Below are 22,093 nucleotides of genomic sequence, written 5' to 3'. Positions count from 1 at the left end.
AAACGTCAGAGTCAGACGGGGCGCGTTCGGACGGACGAGCTTCCAATCTGTGCCCGGCGAACCCTGGGCATGCTTAACTCTCACCAGGGGTGGGATCACATTATGCCCAGCGGACAACATGGACCCAGAGTCAGTCGCTTTTTACTGAAATTAAAGGCTGCACCACTAGCAAAGCAGCAGGCAATGATATTATGGGCAGGATGGGCACGCTCAGCTAGAGATGTCTGATCGCAGCGATCTGGCACTCAACTAGTGATGCCTGGCCAGGACGCGCTCAGGCTGCGTCCCTCTGCCAGCGAGTGAGTGCCCGCCACATGGCGACCGCCAAGGTGCAGCGATATTTCCCAGACTCCTCATGGGACTCCCGCCGTCGGGGGTGTGGTGGTGGTGGGGGGGGGAGGGGGGGGGGTAAACACAGAACTATTTACAGTGACGACTGCCTCTGCGACTCCCACCCCGGCCCCCGACAGCCGTGTTTTCAAAACACAGAAACCACAGAAGGGAGCGTGTCGCGAAGCACTGGGTGCCCACGTCTGCGTAACGACATGCCCCCCTGAGATCAGCACCCAGCGCCTCAGCCCGCGAGGGAGGGGGGATGGCAGAGGCAGGGCAGCAGAGAGGGAAAAAATAAATAAAATCAAGCTAATTGACAGCTCATGAACAAAACGCACAAACACAAGTGGAGGCGCCCGCTCTTCTGAGAACAGTCTCAATGAAAAAATATTACAATTTAACAGTTAACACGGATTTTCACAGATGAGGACAGGGTGTCCGTAAGCTAAGGCGGTCTGTGGCACAGCGACCTCGTCTGGGCTCCCTGCCTCCCCCAACACTCATGTCAGGCCAAAACAGAGGAAATGCGTCAGTATAAAACTGCCAGTGTTTTTGCCAGGAACCGGTATCACCACCACCGAACCCCCATCTCAGGCGGGGGTGACGCCACTGGACGGCTGAATGGGGGTGTGGAGGGTTGAGAGTCCAGCTCCTGTCCCCCCCCCCCCCCCCCCACCAGAGAGCGAGCGAGAAGGTGAATTAGACGCAGCCTGATCGTAACTGTGGAGCTCAGACATGAACTTCCTGTACGGTGACTGTCTCTGCGGGGAGTGAGCCAGTGTCTGTCTGTGTGGTTCAGGAGAGGACAAAATGAGAAGGGGGAGGGCAGGGTGGGGTACACAAAGGAAGCCACCCAAGGACAGAAGAGGGAGGTGTGAACCACAGGGGTGTTGAAGAGTGCTCGAGGACAGGGACGCCAAGGATAAGACAGGGACGCGGCGAGGACAGGGACAGCGAGGACAGGGACGCCAAGGATAAGACAGGGACGCGGCGAGGACAGGGACGCCAAGGATAAGACAGGGATGCGGCCGGGGGGGGACAGCGAGGACAGGGATGTGGCCGGGGGACAGCGAGGACAGGGACGCCAAGGATAAGATAGGGATGCGGCTGGGGACAGCGGAGGACAGGGATGTGGCCGGGGACAACGAGGACAGGGACACCAGGATAAGACAGGGACGCCAAGGATAAGACAGGGACGCCAAGGATAAGACAGGGACGCCAAGGATAAGACAGGGGACGCAGCCCGGGGGACAGCGATGACAGGGACACCAAGGATAAGACAGGGACGCAGCCGGGGACAGCGATGACAGGGACACCAAGGATAAGACAGGGACACCAAGGATAAGACAGGGACGCAGCCAGGGACACCGATGACAGGGACACCAAGGATAAGACAGGGACGCAGCCGGGGGACAGCGATGACAGGGACACCAAGGATAAGACAGGGACACGGCCAGGGACAGGGACATCAAGGATAAGACAGGGGACACGGCCAGGGACAGGGACATCAAGGATAAGACAGGGACACCAAGGATAAGACAGGGACGCAGCCGGGGACAGCGATGACAGGGACACCAAGGATAAGACAGGGACACGGCCAGGGGACAGGGACATCAAGGATAAGACAGGGACACCAAGGATAAGACAGGGACACCAAGGATAAGACAGGGGACACGGCCAGGAACAGGGACATCAAGGATAAGACAGGGACACCAAGGATAAGACAGGGACGCAGCCGGGGACAGCGATGACAGGGACACCAAGGATAAGACAGGGACACGGCCAGGGACAGGGACATCAAGGATAAGACAGGGGACACGGCGAGGACAGGGACGCGGCTGGGGACAGCGAGGACAGGGACACCAAGGATAAGACAGGGACACCAAGGATAAGACAGGGACGCAGCCGGGGACAGCGATGACAGGGACACCAAGGATAAGACAGGGACACGGCCAGGGACAGGGACATCAAGGATAAGACAGGGACACGGCGAGGGACAGGGACGCGGCTGGGGACAGCGAGGACAGGGACACCAAGGATAAGACAGGGACACCAAGGATAAGACAGGGACGCAGCCAGGGACACCGATGACAGGGACACCAAGGATAAGACAGGGACGCAGCCGGGGGACAGCGATGACAGGGACACCAAGGATAAGACAGGGACACGGCCAGGGACAGGGACATCAAGGATAAGACAGGGACACCAAGGATAAGACAGGGACGCAGCCGGGGACAGCGATGACAGGGGACACCAAGGATAAGACAGGGACACGGCCAGGGACAGGGACATCAAGGATAAGACAGGGACACCAAGGATAAGACAGGACACCAAGGATAAGACAGGGACACGGCCAGGAACAGGGACATCAAGGATAAGACAGGGACACCAAGGATAAGACAGGGACGCAGCCGGGGACAGCGATGACAGGGACACCAAGGATAAGACAGGGGACACGGCCAGGGACATCAAGGATAAGACAGGGACATGGCCAGGGACATCAAGGATAAGACAGGGACACCAAGGATAAGACGGACACGGCGAGGACAGGGACGCGGCTGGGGACAGCGAGGACAGGGACACCAAGGATAAGACAGGGACACCAAGGATAAGACAGGGACGCAGCCGGGGACAGCGATGACAGGGACACCAAGGATAAGACAGGGACGTCAGCCGGGGGACAGCGATGACAGGGACACCAAGGATAAGGACAGGGACACGGCCAGGGACAGGGACATCAAGGATAAGACAGGGACACGGCGAGGACAGGGACGCGCTGGGGACAGCGAGGACAGGGACACCAAGGATAAGACAGGGACACCAAGGATAAGACAGGGACACGGCCAGGGACATCAAGGATAAGACAGGGACACGGCGAGGACAGGGACGCGGCTGGGGACAGCGAGGACAGCACAGAGGGCTTCCTTGTGGACACGGGTGGCTGAGCAGGCTCTCACTGGCTGATTTATTTGATCGGGGAAGAAGGTTTCATTAGGAGCTCAGCCGGACGGGAGCAGCTCAGCCTGCGGCCTGTAAGGACTTTGCTTTGACACCCTCTGCTCCTGAAGGAACCGCACTCCTCCCCCTCCAGCTTTCTTTCCTTCCTTCCTTCCTTTCTCCTCTCTCTCTCTCTCTCTCTCCCCCCCCCGTGTTAGATGCACTTTTTCTCTCCTTCCTCTTCCCCCCCCCTCAGGGCCCATGAGGGATGGGTTGTTTTTCTGTCTCTGGGAGCTACGGGAGGTTGGGGTGTGGGGGGTTGTGGGGGGGGGGGGGAAGAGGTGGAGGGTGGCACGCATCTCTGCCCCAATCCCCCACCCCCGCCTCCATCCCCACTCCCACCCGCTGGAAGGGCAGACCTGAGGGGCCCACACTGCTCTCAGGGGGACTGAGGAGCATGGGGAGGATGTCTGGCTCTTCCATTTATATGCTCACCCTCCCCCCCCATCTACCCCCCCCACACTCTCCTTCCAAACTAAACACACATCACACATTTTCCAGAATGTGGGGGGGGGGGGGGCAGAATTGAATTTAATACCAGGAAAATCCTGCCAGTGTCCTTGTCAACATCATCTCCCAGGGAATAGGAGGGGGGCTCATTGGACTTTTTTTTTTGACTGAGCACAAGGCCCCGAGAGGGTGAAAAGAGCAGCAGCCCTAACAAACACAGGAAAGACAGGCCGAGGAGCAGAGGAGGCGCACAGGAAGGCAAGGAAGGGAGAGGAGGAGCGAGAAGATAGAAGGGGGTAAGGAGGAGGAGGCGCGGAGGAACACGGCCCAGTACCTGGGGAGCCACCCCCCCTGCCATGTTTTATACGCGCAGCACTTCCCAGTTGGGGGGGGGGGGGGGAGTGGTGGTTCACGTCATGCCGCCAAGCCACCACCCCCACACTACAGCGCAGAGAGGAGGAGAGGGCCCCCTCATCACAGAACAAGGATGCGTTTCTGCACCTCCAAGCCACACGGGGGCGCCATTGGGGTTGGTGGTGGTTAGTTTGCCATCAGGCGCCCTGGGCTAAACACGAGGGGGGGGGTCGCATACCTGTGTGCGCAGAGGAGGATTCCCAGGTTCCGGCAAACTCCGACGACTCGCCTTCCTCTACAGCTGCAGAAGGGAGGGGAGACGCAGAAAAAGGGGAGGTGAGGTTAGGGGCAGCTTTCAAACATACATCTGCTTTTCCAAGTGTCTGAACTGACCAGCTGAAACGATGGGATATTACAAGATGTTAAATAAGACAAAGACAGACGTGACCACATCCACTGGCTGGGCCCCTCTCTAGCCTCTGTATCCTCCCCAAGGGCCACAAAACCCCTCTCCACTAACCCAAACCTCCACATCCCCCCTCCAGCCTTGGGCTACAAACACGGTGCACATCTGACCTTGGTCACAGTGCCAGGCAAAACTTTTTAATTGCAGCAGGTAATGACAGAACAAAAAAAAAAAAAAAAAAAAAAAACCATAAGAAGAATGTGGCTTTTCCTCAAACCAATTGGGCAGGATGTGGTGCTGGTACAAACAGGAAATGGCCAGAGACAGGAGACAATGAAGGCACCCCCCCCACCCCACGGCTCCTACCGCCGAGAGTCAGAGTCCAGACGACTTAATCGGCAGCTGCCCAGACCCCCCTGGGCGATCACATTGCTCTGCAGTGACCCTGGGGAGAATCAGGCCAGCGGTAGGGCCGTTTGTGGGGGGAGGAGAGGTCGTGACCCTTACATCTTAAGGGGCCAGGAGCGCGAAAGGGTACTGAAGCGGGCAGGCGGCTCGCGAAAACCACTAACGACCACAAAGAAAAACCTGTGAAGTATAAGGACCCTGTTAGTCAGACTGCAGAGAGGAGATGTTAAGCATGTGCGGAGAGAAGGGACCAGAGGCGCGGCTTCGTGAGGCAGCTGCATCCAGAGGGACAACAGGGGGCGCTCTGCTGTTTGGGGTGGGGGGGGTAAACACGACAGCACTCGCTCTCTTACACATACACCCAAAACAACCTGTCTTCTCCTACCTTGTCCTCCTCACAGCTCACTGGATACCCTCCTCCTCAGTGACGCCCAGAACACCACCCCCACCTCTGCACAGAAGCCCATTACATCCCCCCGCCTCCTGACAGACTCCCACTCCACTAGCCCAGGCCTTTTCACTATGCTAACACCTCATATTTCAACCTCCCCAACCCCAAGCTTACCCCCCCCCCACCACCATCCTGCCAAGAGCAACAGCCTCTGTTTTCCTTTCTGGGGGGCGTCCGGTCCTGTCCTGCCTTGTCTCGGGCCCTTCTGACCGTGGGTCAGGGGCTCCTGTTGTTACTGGGAGGCCTGGTAACATGTGGGGGCTCAGAACCCCGTTTGTTACACAGGGGCGAAGCAGAGGACAGGACGGCCCCCCCAAACCACCGGCGGGGTCTCCCTCGTTGCTCGAGTCCAGCCCACTGGTGCCAGCTACCATTTTTCTGTGGCACGAGAAAAATTGCCCAGTTTAACTGCTGCACCTCTCGCTTAGTGGGTCCGGTTTCTCCGCGTTTTCTGGCCTGGTATCGATACAGGTACTGCCAGCTGGATCAGAGGACAGCGTCCCCTCTTGCACCCACTTCTAGCCTTTTGGGTCTATAAACACAAGAGCCAATATGTACATGGGTGGTGCCTGACATTCTGCCATTCTTTATCAGGATAGAATACTGGTAATGCAAATTTATGGCTACATCAAATTTATGGGTCTGTCATACTTTATCAAAATAACATACCTGCATATTTTAACGAGGGGTAAAGTACTCTGATAAGGACATTAAACTATTTTTAACAGAGGTAACGTGCCCAAATATTCAGAGTAAAATATCTGTGGGTTTCAATGTTGGTAATACGTTCTAATAAAGAAACGTATACTGCCGGAACAACACACATCTAGCTTCGAATGGCGATAAAACATTCTACAAAGGAAATATACATGATCAGAACAAGATTCCTGTGGTTTTTAAAGTATTTACAATCTGATAAAGAACAATCAGCATATAGCATGCAACAGAGCTTGATTCCCTCCTGTACTCGTTACAGTTCTTGTCTGAAATTGTCCTTCATTCGGAATATTACAAAGCATGAACGAAAACAGAAAATGCAAAAAAAAGTGCAGCATTTCTGCAATGGTGCGTTTAATTTATGTCCTTGCTCATATCTGGAAAAGAGTATGCATGCTACTTGTACCGTTATAACAATGTAGTAAACACGTAATAACGAGAAAGCGTAATTATAACCGGTTACTTTCTGTCAAATCTTTTTGAACGGTATGCTAAATGTATGGGCTACAGGAGAACATTACGTAATTCTGCTCTACGCGTGTGCTTAGCATAGTCTGTCAATTCCGATATGTGCCATAATGTCAGAACAGCGGTGGCTCAGCGAATGAGAACAGGCGCCTGCAGAGCCGACTGGCACAGTGATGCGGGTCAGGAACGCGTTAGGAGTCCAACTGGGGGTGGGGCTGTATGCAGGGGCGGGACATCAGGGACACTAGCTGAAAGCTGATTGGGCCCTGGAGTGCCCCAGCCTCTGTCCATCAAAGATTCAAGACGTATCATTGGCTAATGACAAGGTTGGCCCTTATGATGCCCTCACCTCAAAAAGTCCGGGAATCTCCGTTAACTGGGGAGCACTGAAATAATAACTGTAATAATATAAAACAAAAAAATAAACAAACCAACAAATGAAAATGGACAGACTTATCTATAGCATTTTCCCGCCATGTTATGATAAATTAAGGTAATCTGATGGAGGGGGGCTGACTGCGTCCCTTCTGATCGTCAGCAGGGTCGTTAAGCGCCTGTCCTACGGAGATGGCGACTCACCTACCTGACGGAGGAGAAAGGGGCCTGGAAATTACACCTAATCAGGGCTGCGCTCATCCTCAATTTAACACTTCATTAGGGAGAGAATATTGGAGTGTAGTCAGGCAGAGAGAGGCGTGATGACCGGAATGGTGGGGGAGGAGGCGTCTGAGGAATGACGAGGGTGCACCGCCACAAACACCCCTGGGCTCAGCGCTGCCACCTACAGGAGCCTGCTCACTTGAACCATAACCCCTGCGACCATATGCATCAACAACTTGCTCCCTGCATCGGCCTTATTTATGCAGCATCAGAAATGTCAAAACATTACCGACAGTTGGAAGCCACATACTGCGGTAAATGCTACACACACCGGCACATTCTGACTTGGAGTTAAGCGATTTCTGGCACGTTAACAACGAGAAATTAAACAAAAACTTCACAGGACAATGCAGGGGCGGAGCCAAAAATTCTGGGCACCTTGGGCCCCCCCCAGCTCAATTTTACACATTCAAGGGCCCCCATGAAGAGTCTGCCAGGGGACTCAGACCCCTACTGCGCTCCTGAGACAGTACAAGAGAATCACGGATTACCAATGGCATCCAAATAAGGAGAGCAGAAGCATGTATGCGTTGTTTAATAAAAAAATAAAGATTAATTGTGCGGTTTGAATCGTTCGCACTTCCTTGCTGTTACACGGCCGTTCGTTATGGTTGTCGGGGGGGGAGGCGAGACGTCGGCGACACGTCGGCAGTGGGCTGGCCGTTACAGATGTGCAGTTCAGGAGTCCAGCAGATGTTGCAGACTTTTCAGGGCTTGCAAGGGAGAGTCGGAGACCACACACCAGGAATGTCCCCGACAGCCAAACAATACAGGCTTAGAGAAGGAGTGGGGGGGGGGTTCACAACTCACAAACACGGTAATTTCTGAGGAACAAGAGTCACGCTGTTAGCAGACAGGCCCCCCGGTAATTACCAGTGCTCAGTAACTGTTTTCTATATTGACATGCCTGCGAGTATCACGCCTCTGCAAGAGCCCAACACTCATCACGAACTCCGAGGTCACAGCGCTCTCTTCAGACTGAACAGACCAGTTTCTATGAGCCCAAACACTGGTCCTGCCTTATTTAAGCAAACAGTATGACCACAACCGAATGCAAAGCAGTCCAACCCATCTCCTCCCCCCTCCCCTCCCCAAAACCATCCAACAACCCACAACAACAAGAAAACAACATTCAAAATAAACAAACATGATAAATAACTGCACCAGGTTAAAATATATATTAAAGGACCTTTCCAGCTGGCTCTTATCCCACTCGTCAGATGGGACTCGGGCAAGACCCACCATAAAACACTGCACGCTGCAGTCCCAGTCAATAAACTTCCCCTTGCGGTGAAAAGAAAAAAAAAAATTGATGTCGGAAAACAAATTTGCGGGCGGTTTTAAAATGACATATTTCAACTTTCCATAAAAGTAACACCCAAGTGCAGTGTGAGTCATGTGTGCGCGGAGTAGCCAGATGGCTCACAATGAGGACATTGTGTGTGCAGCGGTCTGCTTTCAGAGGCCCCGTAACCAAACCTGCTGGCATCTCCGAATGTCCCCAAACCCAGAAAAGTGGGGAAGAAACTGCATCAATTTTGCATAGAATTAGCGTGGCGAGAAACAGATTTACGCACGGAGCCTGGGATGGGTTCCCTGTTCTGTGCCCAGAAGAGGCAGAGAAACAGGCGACCCCTCCACCACTCCTCAGGACCCCAGGCCCTGAACAGCATCTGTGCCCTGCTGTGACACTCAGTAGCAGGTTTTTAACCATAAACAGTGACAGTACGACATTAAGTGGACCTTCCCTCGAACCTACAGCACCTTCACAACCTCCGCATGGCAAATGGCCGTGTCTAGTCCCCCAACCCCCCACAAATTTTCTGTACCCCCGGTGTTGCAACACCCTACCCATTCACCCCCAGCAGCTAACAAGTGCATCACATCATCAGCTCCCATAATTCCAGTGAAAAAATGCCCCCCCCGCCACACCGAGGGGAAAAAAAAAAAACCCCACTAAATATGACAGTCGACATTTTGACAAACTCCTCTGGGAGGGTGGTGAGGAGGGTTAACAAATAAGAGAAAACAAACAAGCGGGGCGGCGTGGAGCGCAGACATAACCGGCATGTACTGTGCTCCAGACCCGCTCTAAACTCTTATTTAAGAATAAAGAGGCTCGTCTCCCAAGGGCACGCGCTCATACCTTGACACACTTTATTTCGATATCGCTAACTTCTCCAGCGTTAATTACCCCGCTCATGGCAGGAGGCAGGAGGCGCTGTTTGTGTTCTCGCAGCTCGCTAAGGTGCGGCGTTAGCAGTCCCGCCGTAGTCGAGGTAGGGGGGTAAGCGAGGACACCCAAATCGTCGGGGATGACAGAACACATAGTCCCATTTAATTATGATCTTAAAAGTGGGATATGGGGGAAGGGACCGTCTATGAGGGGTGATGAGAAAACAGAGCATGGTACAGTCAGACATCACCGGGGGAGGGGCTGCAGCACATACAGGTAGAGGGAGTATTTGACCTTTGACCTTACTCACAGCCTGTATAGGTATATGGGTCTACCCTCCTCTTAGCTGACCATCTTCCAGTGCCCCTAATCTAGCACTTCAACCCCTTGAAAGCTGCCCCCCCCCCACCCCTACATCTCTACAGGAACCAGACCGTGGTGCGAAGGCCTCCGATTAACACCCAGGAATTTACAGCACGGCTAAGGTGCAAAAAATAACCTCACGGACTGACGCATCCTCCACGCCCCCAAATGTCTGGAGGAAGCCGGATTTCATCAGCGACTTCACGCCGCGGCAGCTGGGGAGGTTCCAGAGGAGGGAGCGCTGGAGGTCGGCCCTCAGGGGAGGGGGCCTGACCCAGCACGCGTGAGAGTGGGACAGACAGGGAGCACCGGAGAGAGGTCCCCATTCCGTAGGTGAATGCATCACGCTTACAACTACCAACAAACCCTGCGTTCCCGTTAGGGATGTACGCGTCAATGGCATGACCGGGTCGGGGCCTGTTTACTGGCACTGATTCAAAGCACCAGAAAAAAAATCCTGAGAAAGATACCGTAAGTGTGTGTAGCAACCTCATCCCATAATGAAGACGGATACCAAAACACAAACTTTCCAGCCTCTGGGTACTTCCCTCTAACAGACTACTCTGACGCTCGGAAACCGAAATGGAGCACTCTGATTGGACAGCCTCGTGTGGGGTGGCGCTGACAGGGCCCTGGGGGATTCGGCAGCACGTTACCGGCGTCTGTCTGAGGGCCGTCATGCCCGGGGGCTCCACGCTCCGCTCAGCGCCGCGGGAGCTGCCACGGACGCCGTGGGAGGCCGGCCGGCCCCGTGCGAGATGCCGGCCCCGAGACAGAGCGGCCACCGCGGCAATGGGCAGACATCCCAGCAAGTCAGGCAAGACGGCACGAAGGCAGGCTGATGTAGATCGGCACCTCCTGCTGGGCAAGAGGCTCAGAGCACTATCCGGGAAGGGGGGGGGGGGGGCTCAGCTACTCGGCTTTCAGACACTGAGGATATGGCCGACTTATAAAGTAGTCGTTTTACCCGAATGTTTACTCTGACGTCACAAAAGGCAGGCGAAGGAGAACATTCAGGGGGGTGGGGGTGGACTAGCAAGCAGCATTTCCCGCTATGCTTCTACTGTGCCGATAAAGCAGTCTGCATTGCCCCCCCCCCCCCTTCAGTCCCCATCAACATGAGCTTAAGCTTGCAGAGCTGAAGGTCCCCAGGCCGCCAGCGAGGGAGGGAGGGGGGGGAGCTGAGCCATGGGCCTCTGCTGGATCTCTTATCACAGAAATGGGTCACTGTGTCCAATCAGGCCTTGGAGAGGAGCCAAGTGGCGTGGCTGGCATTTCCTGCTGGACAGAATACAGGAAGGGGTTTCCCGCCCTCCCTCCCCCAGGATTTCAGTTCTACAGCCATTGGCCGTCCACCACATTTGTCTGGCAGGAAGTGACACGCCACTGGGCGAGCGTGACGCCAATCTGCTCTGCACATCCCCAACCACGTTCTTTCCCCACCCCCCACAAAAAAAAAATGAAATAAAATAATAAAAAAAAAAAATCTATGCCAGAGGCCTGTCCTCAAAGCTTCAACTGGGACATAAGAAGCTGATTAACCAAATACTTTTTATCAGCACCAAAACCAGTCTGCAGCACAAAGCACACCTTAAAAAAAACAAAAACAAGCCCACATCGGGCCAGAGAAACATTAAAAACAGCACACATGGCAAGAGGACAGACGGTAAATCCTCAGCAACACCCTCAGCTCAGAGGGCTCTGCCCAGCCAAAGCCGTACCCAAAACACGGGTGTATCTCAGCTGCCCGAGCTAGGGGTTTTCAGGGACCGGGGGGTGGGGGCTCTCCCAAGGCTCGGATGGCTGCGAGATCCGGGGTCCGGGACAGAGAAAGGGCAGAAAAAAGATTAGACTGCTGAAGGGATGACACGCTTGGGCAAACCATAGGGGCAAGAGGTCGGATTACTTGCAGACGTCCAGAAAGTCACGTTTTCATGGAGCTTTTCGCTAGTAAGGAGACCTTCGGCCATGCACAAACCCCCCCACGGACGATACCTCATTGCTCCCAGGCCATCTGTCAGCAAATGCCACTTTTCCACTGGCATACAGGAACCAGGCCCGTATCTGAGCCGTACCGAGATTTTCCACTGCAGCTTGGTAAGGGCTGCAGCTTTCGAATATTTTAGTGATCGAGTATTCTATCGATTATTCCATTGATTAATCAAGTAATCGGTTAAGAAATACTTTTGTCTTATTAAAGAGCAATAGTAACTATACAAAAAAGCAAAAATAGATGGGTCTCTTAAAATTAATAACTTATGGGTTTCCTTTTTAGGAACATTTTTAATGATTGAACTCCATACAAGAACTGACAAGAACTAAACCCTTTTAGTGCATTTGTGTGCATATATATATATATTTAAAGAAAACACTTTCCTAAATGCAAAAATAAAATGTCAAATAAAATTACTGAAAAAAAGTATACATATATCTTAAACTAAGGCATAAATTTAAATTACTCTCTGTATTCTTGTACATTTATATGAGGCATAAAAAAGTTCTAACAAGATTATATCTACTGGATGAGGTAGGAATGGTGTGTGCATGTTCATGTGTGTGTAAGTGAATGCGAGTGAGAGTGTGTGTTTAAGTGTGTTAGAGAATCAGTGTGTGTGTGTGTGTGTGTGTGTGTGTGTGTGTGTGTGTGTAAGCCTTTAAAGGAGCATGTAGCGGTTGCAATGAAGAAAAGTGAGCATATCAACTTGCTCAGAACTGAAGCTTGCCCTCCGCTTTGACGCAGTTTTTCCTGCTGCAGAAAATAGACGTTCTCATGGTGTAGATGTTGCCGGAACACACAGAAAGCACATTGCTATTTATATTATTAATATTATAATTATGTAATATTATTCATATTAATCTAAGTCTGCAGAATAATATTACTAAAGCCTTGAAATAGATCTAGCTGAGTACACCCCATGCTCCCCTTTAGACTCGCCCCTGCATGCTGGCTGCAGTATCACTGTGACAAAGTGTGACGTAACGGCTGCTGTCAGCCTGCTGCAAGTTGCCAGATTTAAATATTGTGTCAAACTAAGCTAACAGTTTATCTGCATACAAACAGCTTCTATTTTACCATGAATAGCTTTACTGTAACCTTGCTGCTATGCAAGACAAACGGCGGTGGATGGGAGCAGCTGAAAACATTGCTTTTCTTTACCTTTCAGCATGTTTGATTACGGACTCTCGCCAGCTCTTTACCAGTAAAGGTTTAGTACCGTTTACAAGCACTGCTGTTGTTTTCCTTCACTGCACCCGAGTTCACCATCTCTGTAACGGAACCGTCTCTTTGCGCTTAGTGTATAGACGGGCTCCAGCTCCATGTTAATTAACGACAGCATCATTTTCACTGCTGTTGTGTTATCAGTGTTTTTTGAGGAAAAACAGGTGCCGTTTGGGCTGAATCTTGTTATACTTTTTTTATTCACACATAAATTTGTTTCTATCGCAGGTCTATTTTAGCGGCGAATGTGAGTGACGCTCGCGCTTACCTTGTACTGGTCCCACTCTGTGGACTGAATGCATAGACTCGGCGCTATCTGTTGAGACGTTGAATCATTGACGTTGTGCTATTGTGGTAAGCTGATTCGGTTTTACAATAGACAACACTGTACAGTATTTTCGCTTTTCTTTTGTTTGAAATGGTCCCAAACTCTAGACATTTTTCTTTTTCTCTGACTTAACTCGCTATTTTCCCCTGTCTTCGTCCATCGCGCCATCCAATCAAACCTGCTACACGTAATGCAGCGTAAGCACACTGTGCGACAGTAATAATCCTCCGGGTGAAACACGCTGATCACTAAGCAGTACGTAGTCGTGCGGATTACACGAAGCACCGAAGCAAAGAATTTGTATTGAGGATTTTTTGTAATCGAGTTATTCGAGTTACTCGATGAATTGTTGCAGCCCTACTATAAGTATATCATGATTACTTTGTGCTAATTTCCGATAGCCATATTAAGTTAGCATCAAACATAAGTGGAATTATCATTTGCTTGTGCAAATTTGCATTAGAAATCCGTTCAGCTCAGCTGTTCAGTAGTAATTTTTTCTCCCCCCAAGTACCATAGGGGGTTGGAAACCAGGCAATGGTTGGAAAGTTCTGAGTTATCAGGAATGCTTCAATATATCTTGTACAACATGGATAATATATAGGAATGTGCCTTTTCCTCCAGATAATCCATGCATATTGATGCAGTTCGCTGCTGCCGATGGTGATGGCACAACGAGCTCAGTTTAGTAATACTTTCAGACCTTCCCAAACAGGGCCATGTCATTTGAAGGCCAATAGGTAGACCTGCAAATCACTCTCCCACCCCCTAGGCTCTCCCTCCATCTTCTTCCTCCACAGTCCAGCTGCATCCCTTCAGATCAAAAGGAAATGAGGTTCAAACAAAAACACAGACAGGAAGTGGGGGGGGGGGTTACCTTCAACAACACAATGGTGTCTTAGCTGAACAGATCAGGCGGCCAATGAGTGCCACTGTGGTCACATTGTATGTCTTTGTGGGGGGCGTCCCACCAACTAACACTTTAATGTAGAGGGAGATTTCCAACACAAAGCCAACAAGACAGATACAAACCAATCCTACAGGGACGCAGCACTTCCCAATTACAGCCCAGTGTCCAGTGTTACCCCAGTCTTCAGAGTCATGTCACTTACAGGCCCAGACGGAACGCTGTGATTTGGCCTCAGACTTGGCAGGTTTGAGTGACCAAGGCACTAGGTAAAAATTACAAAGTCTACTCCAACACAGGCAAGGTCTGAGTGTCAGAAACAAGCAATGACTGAATAATTTCCGGTTCATTTTGCAATTTGTATTCTGATTGGGGAAAGGCAGCTTCATTATTCAACTGACAGACCCATGCGGAAGAGAAATGAGGAGGAGATGGAGCACAAGAGAAGCGGAGGAATGACTGCGTCCAGGAGTCGGAGAAGTTCACAGCGACGGAAGGAGGGCAGAAGACACCTCACCATGACTCCAACGTCTCCCTCTAGCACTTCCACTCTCCTTAACTGGAAAACAATGCACCCCCCCCACCCCCCACCCCAAAAAAAGCCCTTTGGCCTGAAGAGGAGTGAGAAAGCCTGTGGGATTGCTTTGCTATTCGAAGACTTCCCGAAATAGACACGCCGGGAATAAACCGGCAACAAAACCCGCGTTTAAACGGGGCGATGGGGACAGAATGTCACGGCAGGCGTGCGTGCACGCGGAAGAGGAGGTGAGAGGAGGCGAGAGGAGGCGAAATGACACGCCGGGCCACTCCGGGGAGGGGCGGCTACCTTAACTGCCTTCTTCGTCACGGCAGGCGAGTGGAAGGTCCAGCCCCTTCGCATTCTGGCATCTTTGGGTTCGGTACACAGTCGATTAGGGGATGGGACGACTCCATGGACAGCGCGTCCCATCTCCCCCCCCCCCCAAATGCACTGGAGGTCTTCAGAGACCACGTTCACGCATGGTCAGACCTTCCGGACAGTAGGTGGGATGAGAAGATGAGACTCCTAATCTGAAGGGACACTGGCACTGTCAGGAGAGGATTCACCACTGTACTCTTAACCCCTAAACCACTAAAGTATCCAACTTCAAATAAAAATAAAAAAATCATACGTATCCGGTATTTGGATGACAGCGTTAGCTAATTCATCACAATGCCAGGGCAGGAGAAAACCCAGAATATGAGGAGCTGAGCTTCTGTGAGAGTTACGCGAAATGGGCTGTCAACAACGGCAAGGATATCCAAGCGGAGAAGCTCCACGGGACGACTGCAGCCTTTGTTTTTTTGTTTTTAATAACTTTTAGGAAAAACTACTAATGTAACACATTTATTAATCGATTTCTCACAAATACATAGTAGAAACCACATTTGAGAGTAATTCTCATCCCATAATAACTTGGTTTAATTTTTAACTTGTAACATTAAGGACGCAGTTTGTAATAAACAGTGCAGAGTAATATAGGGGACTAAGGGATATCACACTGAAAACAGTAAGGTTTCGGGAGTGAAATCGCACGGCCTGGCTGCGTCAGGACACGACATCGCGCTCAGAATGCAGCGACGGGCATCAAATACACAATTTCTATGAATAAGCTATGAATAGCTGTGCAGGAACTTCAGAAAGCCGACCTGTACAGTAACCATCCAAGTGCAAGAAGAGCATCTTCACGGACCAAAGCTGAAACGTGTCAATGTCTTCATCAGCCACTTCAGGTCCCAGCGGCTGGCCTCCACGTCTCCAGCTTCTGCTTGGTCTTCTCAGTGCTCCACCAGATGCCTGTAACTCCCCCCCCCCCCCCCCCGAATCCCCTGTGGAAACCATGTTGGTTTATCCTCATCTAAAATTTCATTGGTCCTGCATGCTGGCATTGTTCACCATCAGGAAGGTTCCGTCTGGTCTCTGCTGGATGATCACTAGTCTCAGGTGTTAAGTTCATTACGTTCCCCCGTACGTCGTACGTTCTCTTCTGTATGGTTCCAACAACATTTCAGTACTTTTCTCCAACATACCAGGCTTTTAAAGCTCATGAGAGTTTTACTTATCCAAAAATGTTCAGAAGGAAAGAAATTATTTGTTCAGAGATAACCAATCACACTGTAGAGAAGATGTGTCCAAGCAACCAGAGGAGGATGATCAGACCAACCCGATGTCTAAAATCTGATTAGTTCTCTCTCTCTGAACCAATCATCTTTCCTTCTGCCTTCAGAACTTTTTTTTTGTTTTAAAAAAAACACGTATGCATCCACTTCTTTCAGCTACAGAAATACGCTGTAGAGATCCATCCATCCATCTTCTGTAACTGCTTGTCCTATTCAGGGTCATGGGGGTCCGAAGCCTATGCCAGGGACACAAGGCACAAGGCAGAGAACAACCCAGGATGGGGCACCAACCCAGGGCACATTCACACACCATTCACTCACACATGCACACCTATGGGTGACCTGGTGACTCCAATTAACCTCAGCATGTTCTGGGGCTGTGGGGGAAACCAAAGTACCCAAAAGGAAACCCCACAATCACAGAGAACGCATGGAGGCAGAGACTTGAAGACAGGTCCGGTACTAACTGCTGCACTGCCAGATGCACAATAAAATCCATTAAGAAAGATATCAGCCGTCATTAAGTCTCAAGCTACACTCACAGTGAACTGACCGCGACGTGGACATGAAAGGCATTTTGACAGAGATGAGGATCGCAAACCTTTAACTGCCAAACATACCCAGGTGCCCCTATACCCTACTGCAGGATGAGGGACAAGGGCATTACTTCCCTTGGGGTGGATGCCGGCCTCCCTCCGCGTGGGGTCGTCAGCATGAGGGGTCAGAAGACCTGTACCCTGCCGCACCAGACATCCGCATTCATCCGCCAGGCGGGCAGCGGGGCCAGGCCCCTGAGGTTCTGACATATCCCATTCCCTTTCCTCTCCGCCTTCTACCCACACCAGGGAGATCCGATGCCGTTTGATGGCAGCATGAAGCATTTATTAAGGGCGAGGAACACGGCAAGGTGAAGATGAAAAGGGGAGGGCATTTCACATTCACATTGCCTCCTTCCCTCCTCATACACATTTGCCGGCACAGGAATCCTGGACTCTTATCCACTGGGACGGCCCCAAGATCGTCCCCAAGATCGTCCCCAAGCCACTGAGCTGATGGGCCACTCCAGCGAACCCTTAGACTGTAGTCATCCTAACATACAGGGAATAACGTTTTCAGAGATGGGTGTAGACAGCATATTACAAAGTTTAACCGTGACACATGGAAATGGTAAGAAAACATGGCTTCGTGTACAATATGCCACATTATGGGGTTTGTTTGCATCATAGACAGAGACCATCACCATGTCACCCCATGTTGAGAGTGGGGCCATCAGGGAGGTGAGTAAAGACCGGCCCCCGCAGTCCTGTCTGGCGGGTCAGACAGACAGGGTCACAAGGGGTCTAACAAGGAGACCCACCTTTGCCACCTTCCCACAGCTGTCCAGGCAGGAAACATACACCTAGCATGATATTCTGGATTGCGGGAGCTGCCACACCAGTCCTGACAGTTCCCAGAATGCACCACCTGCTGGCACACACGGGCCTTTCGCACATAACCTGGGGGCTCTCTGTGACACTTGAAGGACACACGAACCAACTCCCCCCTCCTGCCCTCCCCGCAACTTCCACAGGGGCTCAGCTCGGTTTGGCAACGCAGGATGGCTTTGGACCCCCATCAAACTGAGATGGGGATGCTGGACAGGGGGGTGTAATAAGGCCTGAGGCAGCTACCCTTTAAACCACCAGCACCCCACCATCCCAGCCCCCCTCCCCCCTCCCCCGACTGCCAGCCCAGGACAAGAGACCTGAAGGATCAAGGGATGGAGAAGCAACACAAGCTGTCAGTGCACAGTGTCTCAGACACACACACGTTATTAATATAGCCCCCCCCCCCCCTCAAAAAAAAAAAAAAAACAAAACACTAGCAGCAGTACACTCTAGTATTCATACATTATGGGTAGCCAACTCCAATCGTTGCCATGGATACATACAATCGATGCGTTAAGTACACTTTAGAAAGGTACGATTTGGCAAATAACCTTCCAAATCCGCAACTGATCCTGGTAATATTCCGATACCGTTTGTTATATTTATGCGGGATTCTGCAAAAGATCTAATCACCCATAAGCCGTCAGAGATCACCATCCTGCTCGCTGTGTCAGTGACATTACACAAACGCGGTGAGCGGGTCTCTCCGTACACGCATGTCATGGAGGGACACACGCGTGTAGGCCGGCCTTTGTGAAAGCCTGCGGTCGGGCCGCCTTCATCTGCTCTTTCAAGGACCCCGGCGTTGGACTGTTCCATTATCCACCGCCTGGCGGGGGGGAGCCGCCCGCGTCCTGACAGCGAGGCCGGATGAAAGGGGAAAGGAAGGGGGGGGCACCCGACTTCAGCCCAGAGGAGTAGCCTCTCCCCCCAGGTCAGGGGGGGGCGGGGGGAGGCACGTCTAAGACTAATTCCATCTCGGAGATGGAGTCGAGCGCAAGGATAAAGGCACGGCTAGTCACGGCTCGGGATCGATTTGGAAGTCACCGGGCGCCATGACAATGAGCCAAAGAGACAGCGAGGAGCGTGTGACAGCACCCCGGCACCACCGGGGCGCCGCGCCGCATCACAGCGAACACTAATCTCACATCTAGCGTTACCCCCCGCGGACACATACGGGCCCCGGGCCCCCATGGCTCCAGGGCTCACCAGCGCAGCACACATGAACAAAACACCCACAAGAATGATGTCGACTTCTTATTGTTTAACATAAATAAGGGAGAAAGGGGGAAGAGAGAGTGAAATGGGGGGGGGAGAGAGGGAGGGGTGAGGGGGTCACATACATTTAAACTGGTCAGTAGTCCTAAGCGTGGAAGAAGCTGGTAAGTAACTTTCAGGGCGCATTCGTAACAATTACAAGTGAGTTTACTTTCGAGACCTTTCCTGTTAACTTCCAAAGTTTGCTTTTTTCTAAGTCCTCTCCATCCCTGTTTGTGTTAAACACTGCAGCCCAAATGAGCTCCTTGTTTTGTCTTAGATAAGCATCTAATGCTGCTGGGTTTTTTTTTCCCAGCCTCCTCTAAATAGGACATTTTTCCCCTTTTGCATGCAGTTTAGCCAATTACGCTGCTTTGATACCAGGAGGTTTGTCCCTCTAGGAGCGAGGGTGTGTGGGAGAGGGGGGGGGTGGGGGGGAGTGGGGGGAGAGAGAGCAAAAGAGAACGCTCGAGACCTCAAAGTACTGCTTACCCAGAACCTCACTTTAATAGCAAAAATGCAGTGACATACAGTGAGGCCCATTACCAGGGCCCAGTAATTCCAAATCCCCGCCCACCCCCAAATGCAGCAATTATTATAAAATTGACCGAAGGCATTATTCAGATACAGCTCTGCAATGGTAGTTCTGCAGCAAAACAAGCATGCAATGCACAAGACCAGACTCGCACAGCCTGCAAAAAGCACGTGCGTGTGGGACCGTCAACGGCGTGTGATGTGACTGGTGCCGTGCGAGAGACAGACGGATCAGCTCTGCAGGGTGACCGTCGACACCCCCGACACGCGTCTACATCAGGGGGACAACCTGAGAGACGCGACTGCCGAGCTTCCCCAGCCTCCCCAGCAGGGGGCGCTTTCTGCCCCTCGGGTAGTATGCCTACACCAACCTCTCCATGGCAGTGCTACGCCCGTCCCAGTCACCAGGAGGACATTCCTCCAGTCCCTTCTTACATTTATTCTCTCAGTACTGGTCTCTCCCCAGCCCCCATTTTTGGGTACTTTTTGGGTCCCAGACCTTGACATTCTACTGGAAAGACTGATACAGCGCCCCCCTCCCACGTAACATCTGTTCTTAAAATTCAACGCGACCAAATTATTCATCCCCTCCCTTTTTGTGCTATAAGTCAGCATCTGGATGTTTTGCTGGAGATCTCCCCCCCCCCCCCAACATGTCTTTTTCAATCAAAGAAAAAAATTTAAAACACTACTTAAAAGAAAAAAAATAAAAATTAAAGCCAGAAAAGAAGTAGAAATTCGCATCAGAGATCCGTCGCGTTGCCTGGGAGGATAGCGGCACCAGCGTTCGGAGCGGGCCGGGAGCGGGCCGGGAGCGGGGCCTCTCACTGGCACACTTTCGGGGCGAAGCACGAGTTCGACAAAAACACACACGAGTTTAAAAACAGAGCCACGGACCCAAAAGGCCACCCTGACAGCGGCACACTCGGCCTTCTGGAAACATTAGGAACCCTGTTTTAGACAGAGTGCCGCGTGGGCTTTGCATGACACCAACGATGGCAGCCCGAGGAGCGAGGTGGCCTGCTGGGGGACAGGGAGCGCGGGGCGGCCGGCCGGCCGGGCGGGGGGGGGGCACAGGAGACGCAATACAAACACGCGCAGAGGACAAGTGCTTTACCCTCCATTACAACAAAAACATTTTCCTTTAATATGCATGTTGCCATGCACAGGTTTCCGGAAAACTCCGCTGCAGCACCAGAGACTTTTGTAGCCACTGCGGCCAATGAGTGACACCAAAGCGGACTCTGTGTGGCTGCCTCTGACCCACAAAACCAGCCCCCCCCCCCAGAATGAACACCCCCATCCCACTTCACAGCATCAACTCCAGCCAACGGGAGGTCAAGCGCTCAGCAAAGGTCATGATGGAGGTCAACCCTGGAGCAGGGATTAAAAAAAGAAACCCCCCCCACCCCAGGCCATTCAGGAGACCTGATGGTGGAGCCACTGAGCCCTCAAAGCTCGATTAATATATGCATCAGCCTGGCTTAGCAGGCAGGCTAATTGCCCTCTCTCCTTATGTTTAATGCACGACGTACGGACAAGCCACAGTTCACCCAGAAACGCAGTGCCCCCCCCCACAGCATGCAGAGGGAATGGGGGGAGAGCACAGGGACGAGCCCCTCTGACCTGCGGGCCCCAGCGTGGCTCAGGGCTGCCATACGCATCACCCATAGGGGACGTGGACAGGCGTATCGCTTAAGATGCAACATTCGGTCACATGACGCGCTGGCTGGCTGACGAGTAACAGAAGTTTAACTGGCACATTCTGTGCCCCCACCACACTAACCGCCGGCTACATGACCTTCACCAGAAAGCCCACCACGGTGTCAGGGCAGATTATCGCAGGTGCCCCCCCCCCCCCCCCAGCCAAGTTTCATTGGTAGTGGATTTCTTCTCTCTCTCGAAACCGCAGAGGGATGCAGGATGCACCATTCAACCAAACGATACACAAACCATAGACAGAGTGACTGCAGTCCTTCCAGAGACTTATCTAACCGCTACAGTAGCTTAGAAAATTTCCCAATGTTCAAACATGCATAGAGCTGGAAAATATAACCAAAGCATTTTCCACTTAAGGACACAGCAGCAGAACTCGTCCGATTTCAGCCCACGCCTTTAACCACCACGCCACCTGCTGTAGCGTTTCTGTATCATTCGGGGCTGAAACCGACAACAAAGTTGCCTGCATTCGGCTGTGGCTGAGTGGCACTGTAACGGCACAGACCCGACCCACCCCGGGGGTGGACGGCTTTGGATGGGCCGTCTCCCATTGTCCCAGTGCACTTTAATCTGGTCTGGCCCAGTGGCGGCTTTGGAGCAAGGCGGCTAAGAGCAGGGTACTCCACCGGGAGGTGCAAGAGGGTTCAATCTGGCACCCCAATTGGGGGCCAGGATGACACAAACAGAATTAATGGCAAAAGTGGCCTTGGCGTCCCCCTTTTTAGAAATAACCGGCGCCAAGGAGCAGGCACCCGGCGCGCACAAGGTTTTCGGGCCAA

The 22,093-nt window shown here is 52.1% G+C and overlaps 1 protein-coding gene across 1 annotated transcript in view; it reads right to left on the bottom strand.

Moving 5' to 3' along the window:
- The window catches only part of LOC125706847 (zinc finger protein 423-like), a 32,776-nt gene that overhangs the window by 4,888 nt on the left and 5,795 nt on the right, over window positions 1-22,093 (bottom strand). Inside the window, exon 2 of the mRNA XM_048973688.1 lies at window positions 4,373-4,435. Coding sequence (XP_048829645.1) covers window positions 4,373-4,435 — 63 coding nt within the window. The remainder of the gene's footprint in view (window positions 1-4,372; window positions 4,436-22,093) is intronic.

This window comes from Brienomyrus brachyistius, chromosome 13 (genome assembly GCF_023856365.1).
Source record: "Brienomyrus brachyistius isolate T26 chromosome 13, BBRACH_0.4, whole genome shotgun sequence".
Taxonomy (NCBI): domain Eukaryota; kingdom Metazoa; phylum Chordata; class Actinopteri; order Osteoglossiformes; family Mormyridae; genus Brienomyrus; species Brienomyrus brachyistius.
This window is presented reverse-complemented; position numbering and strand designations above follow the sequence as displayed.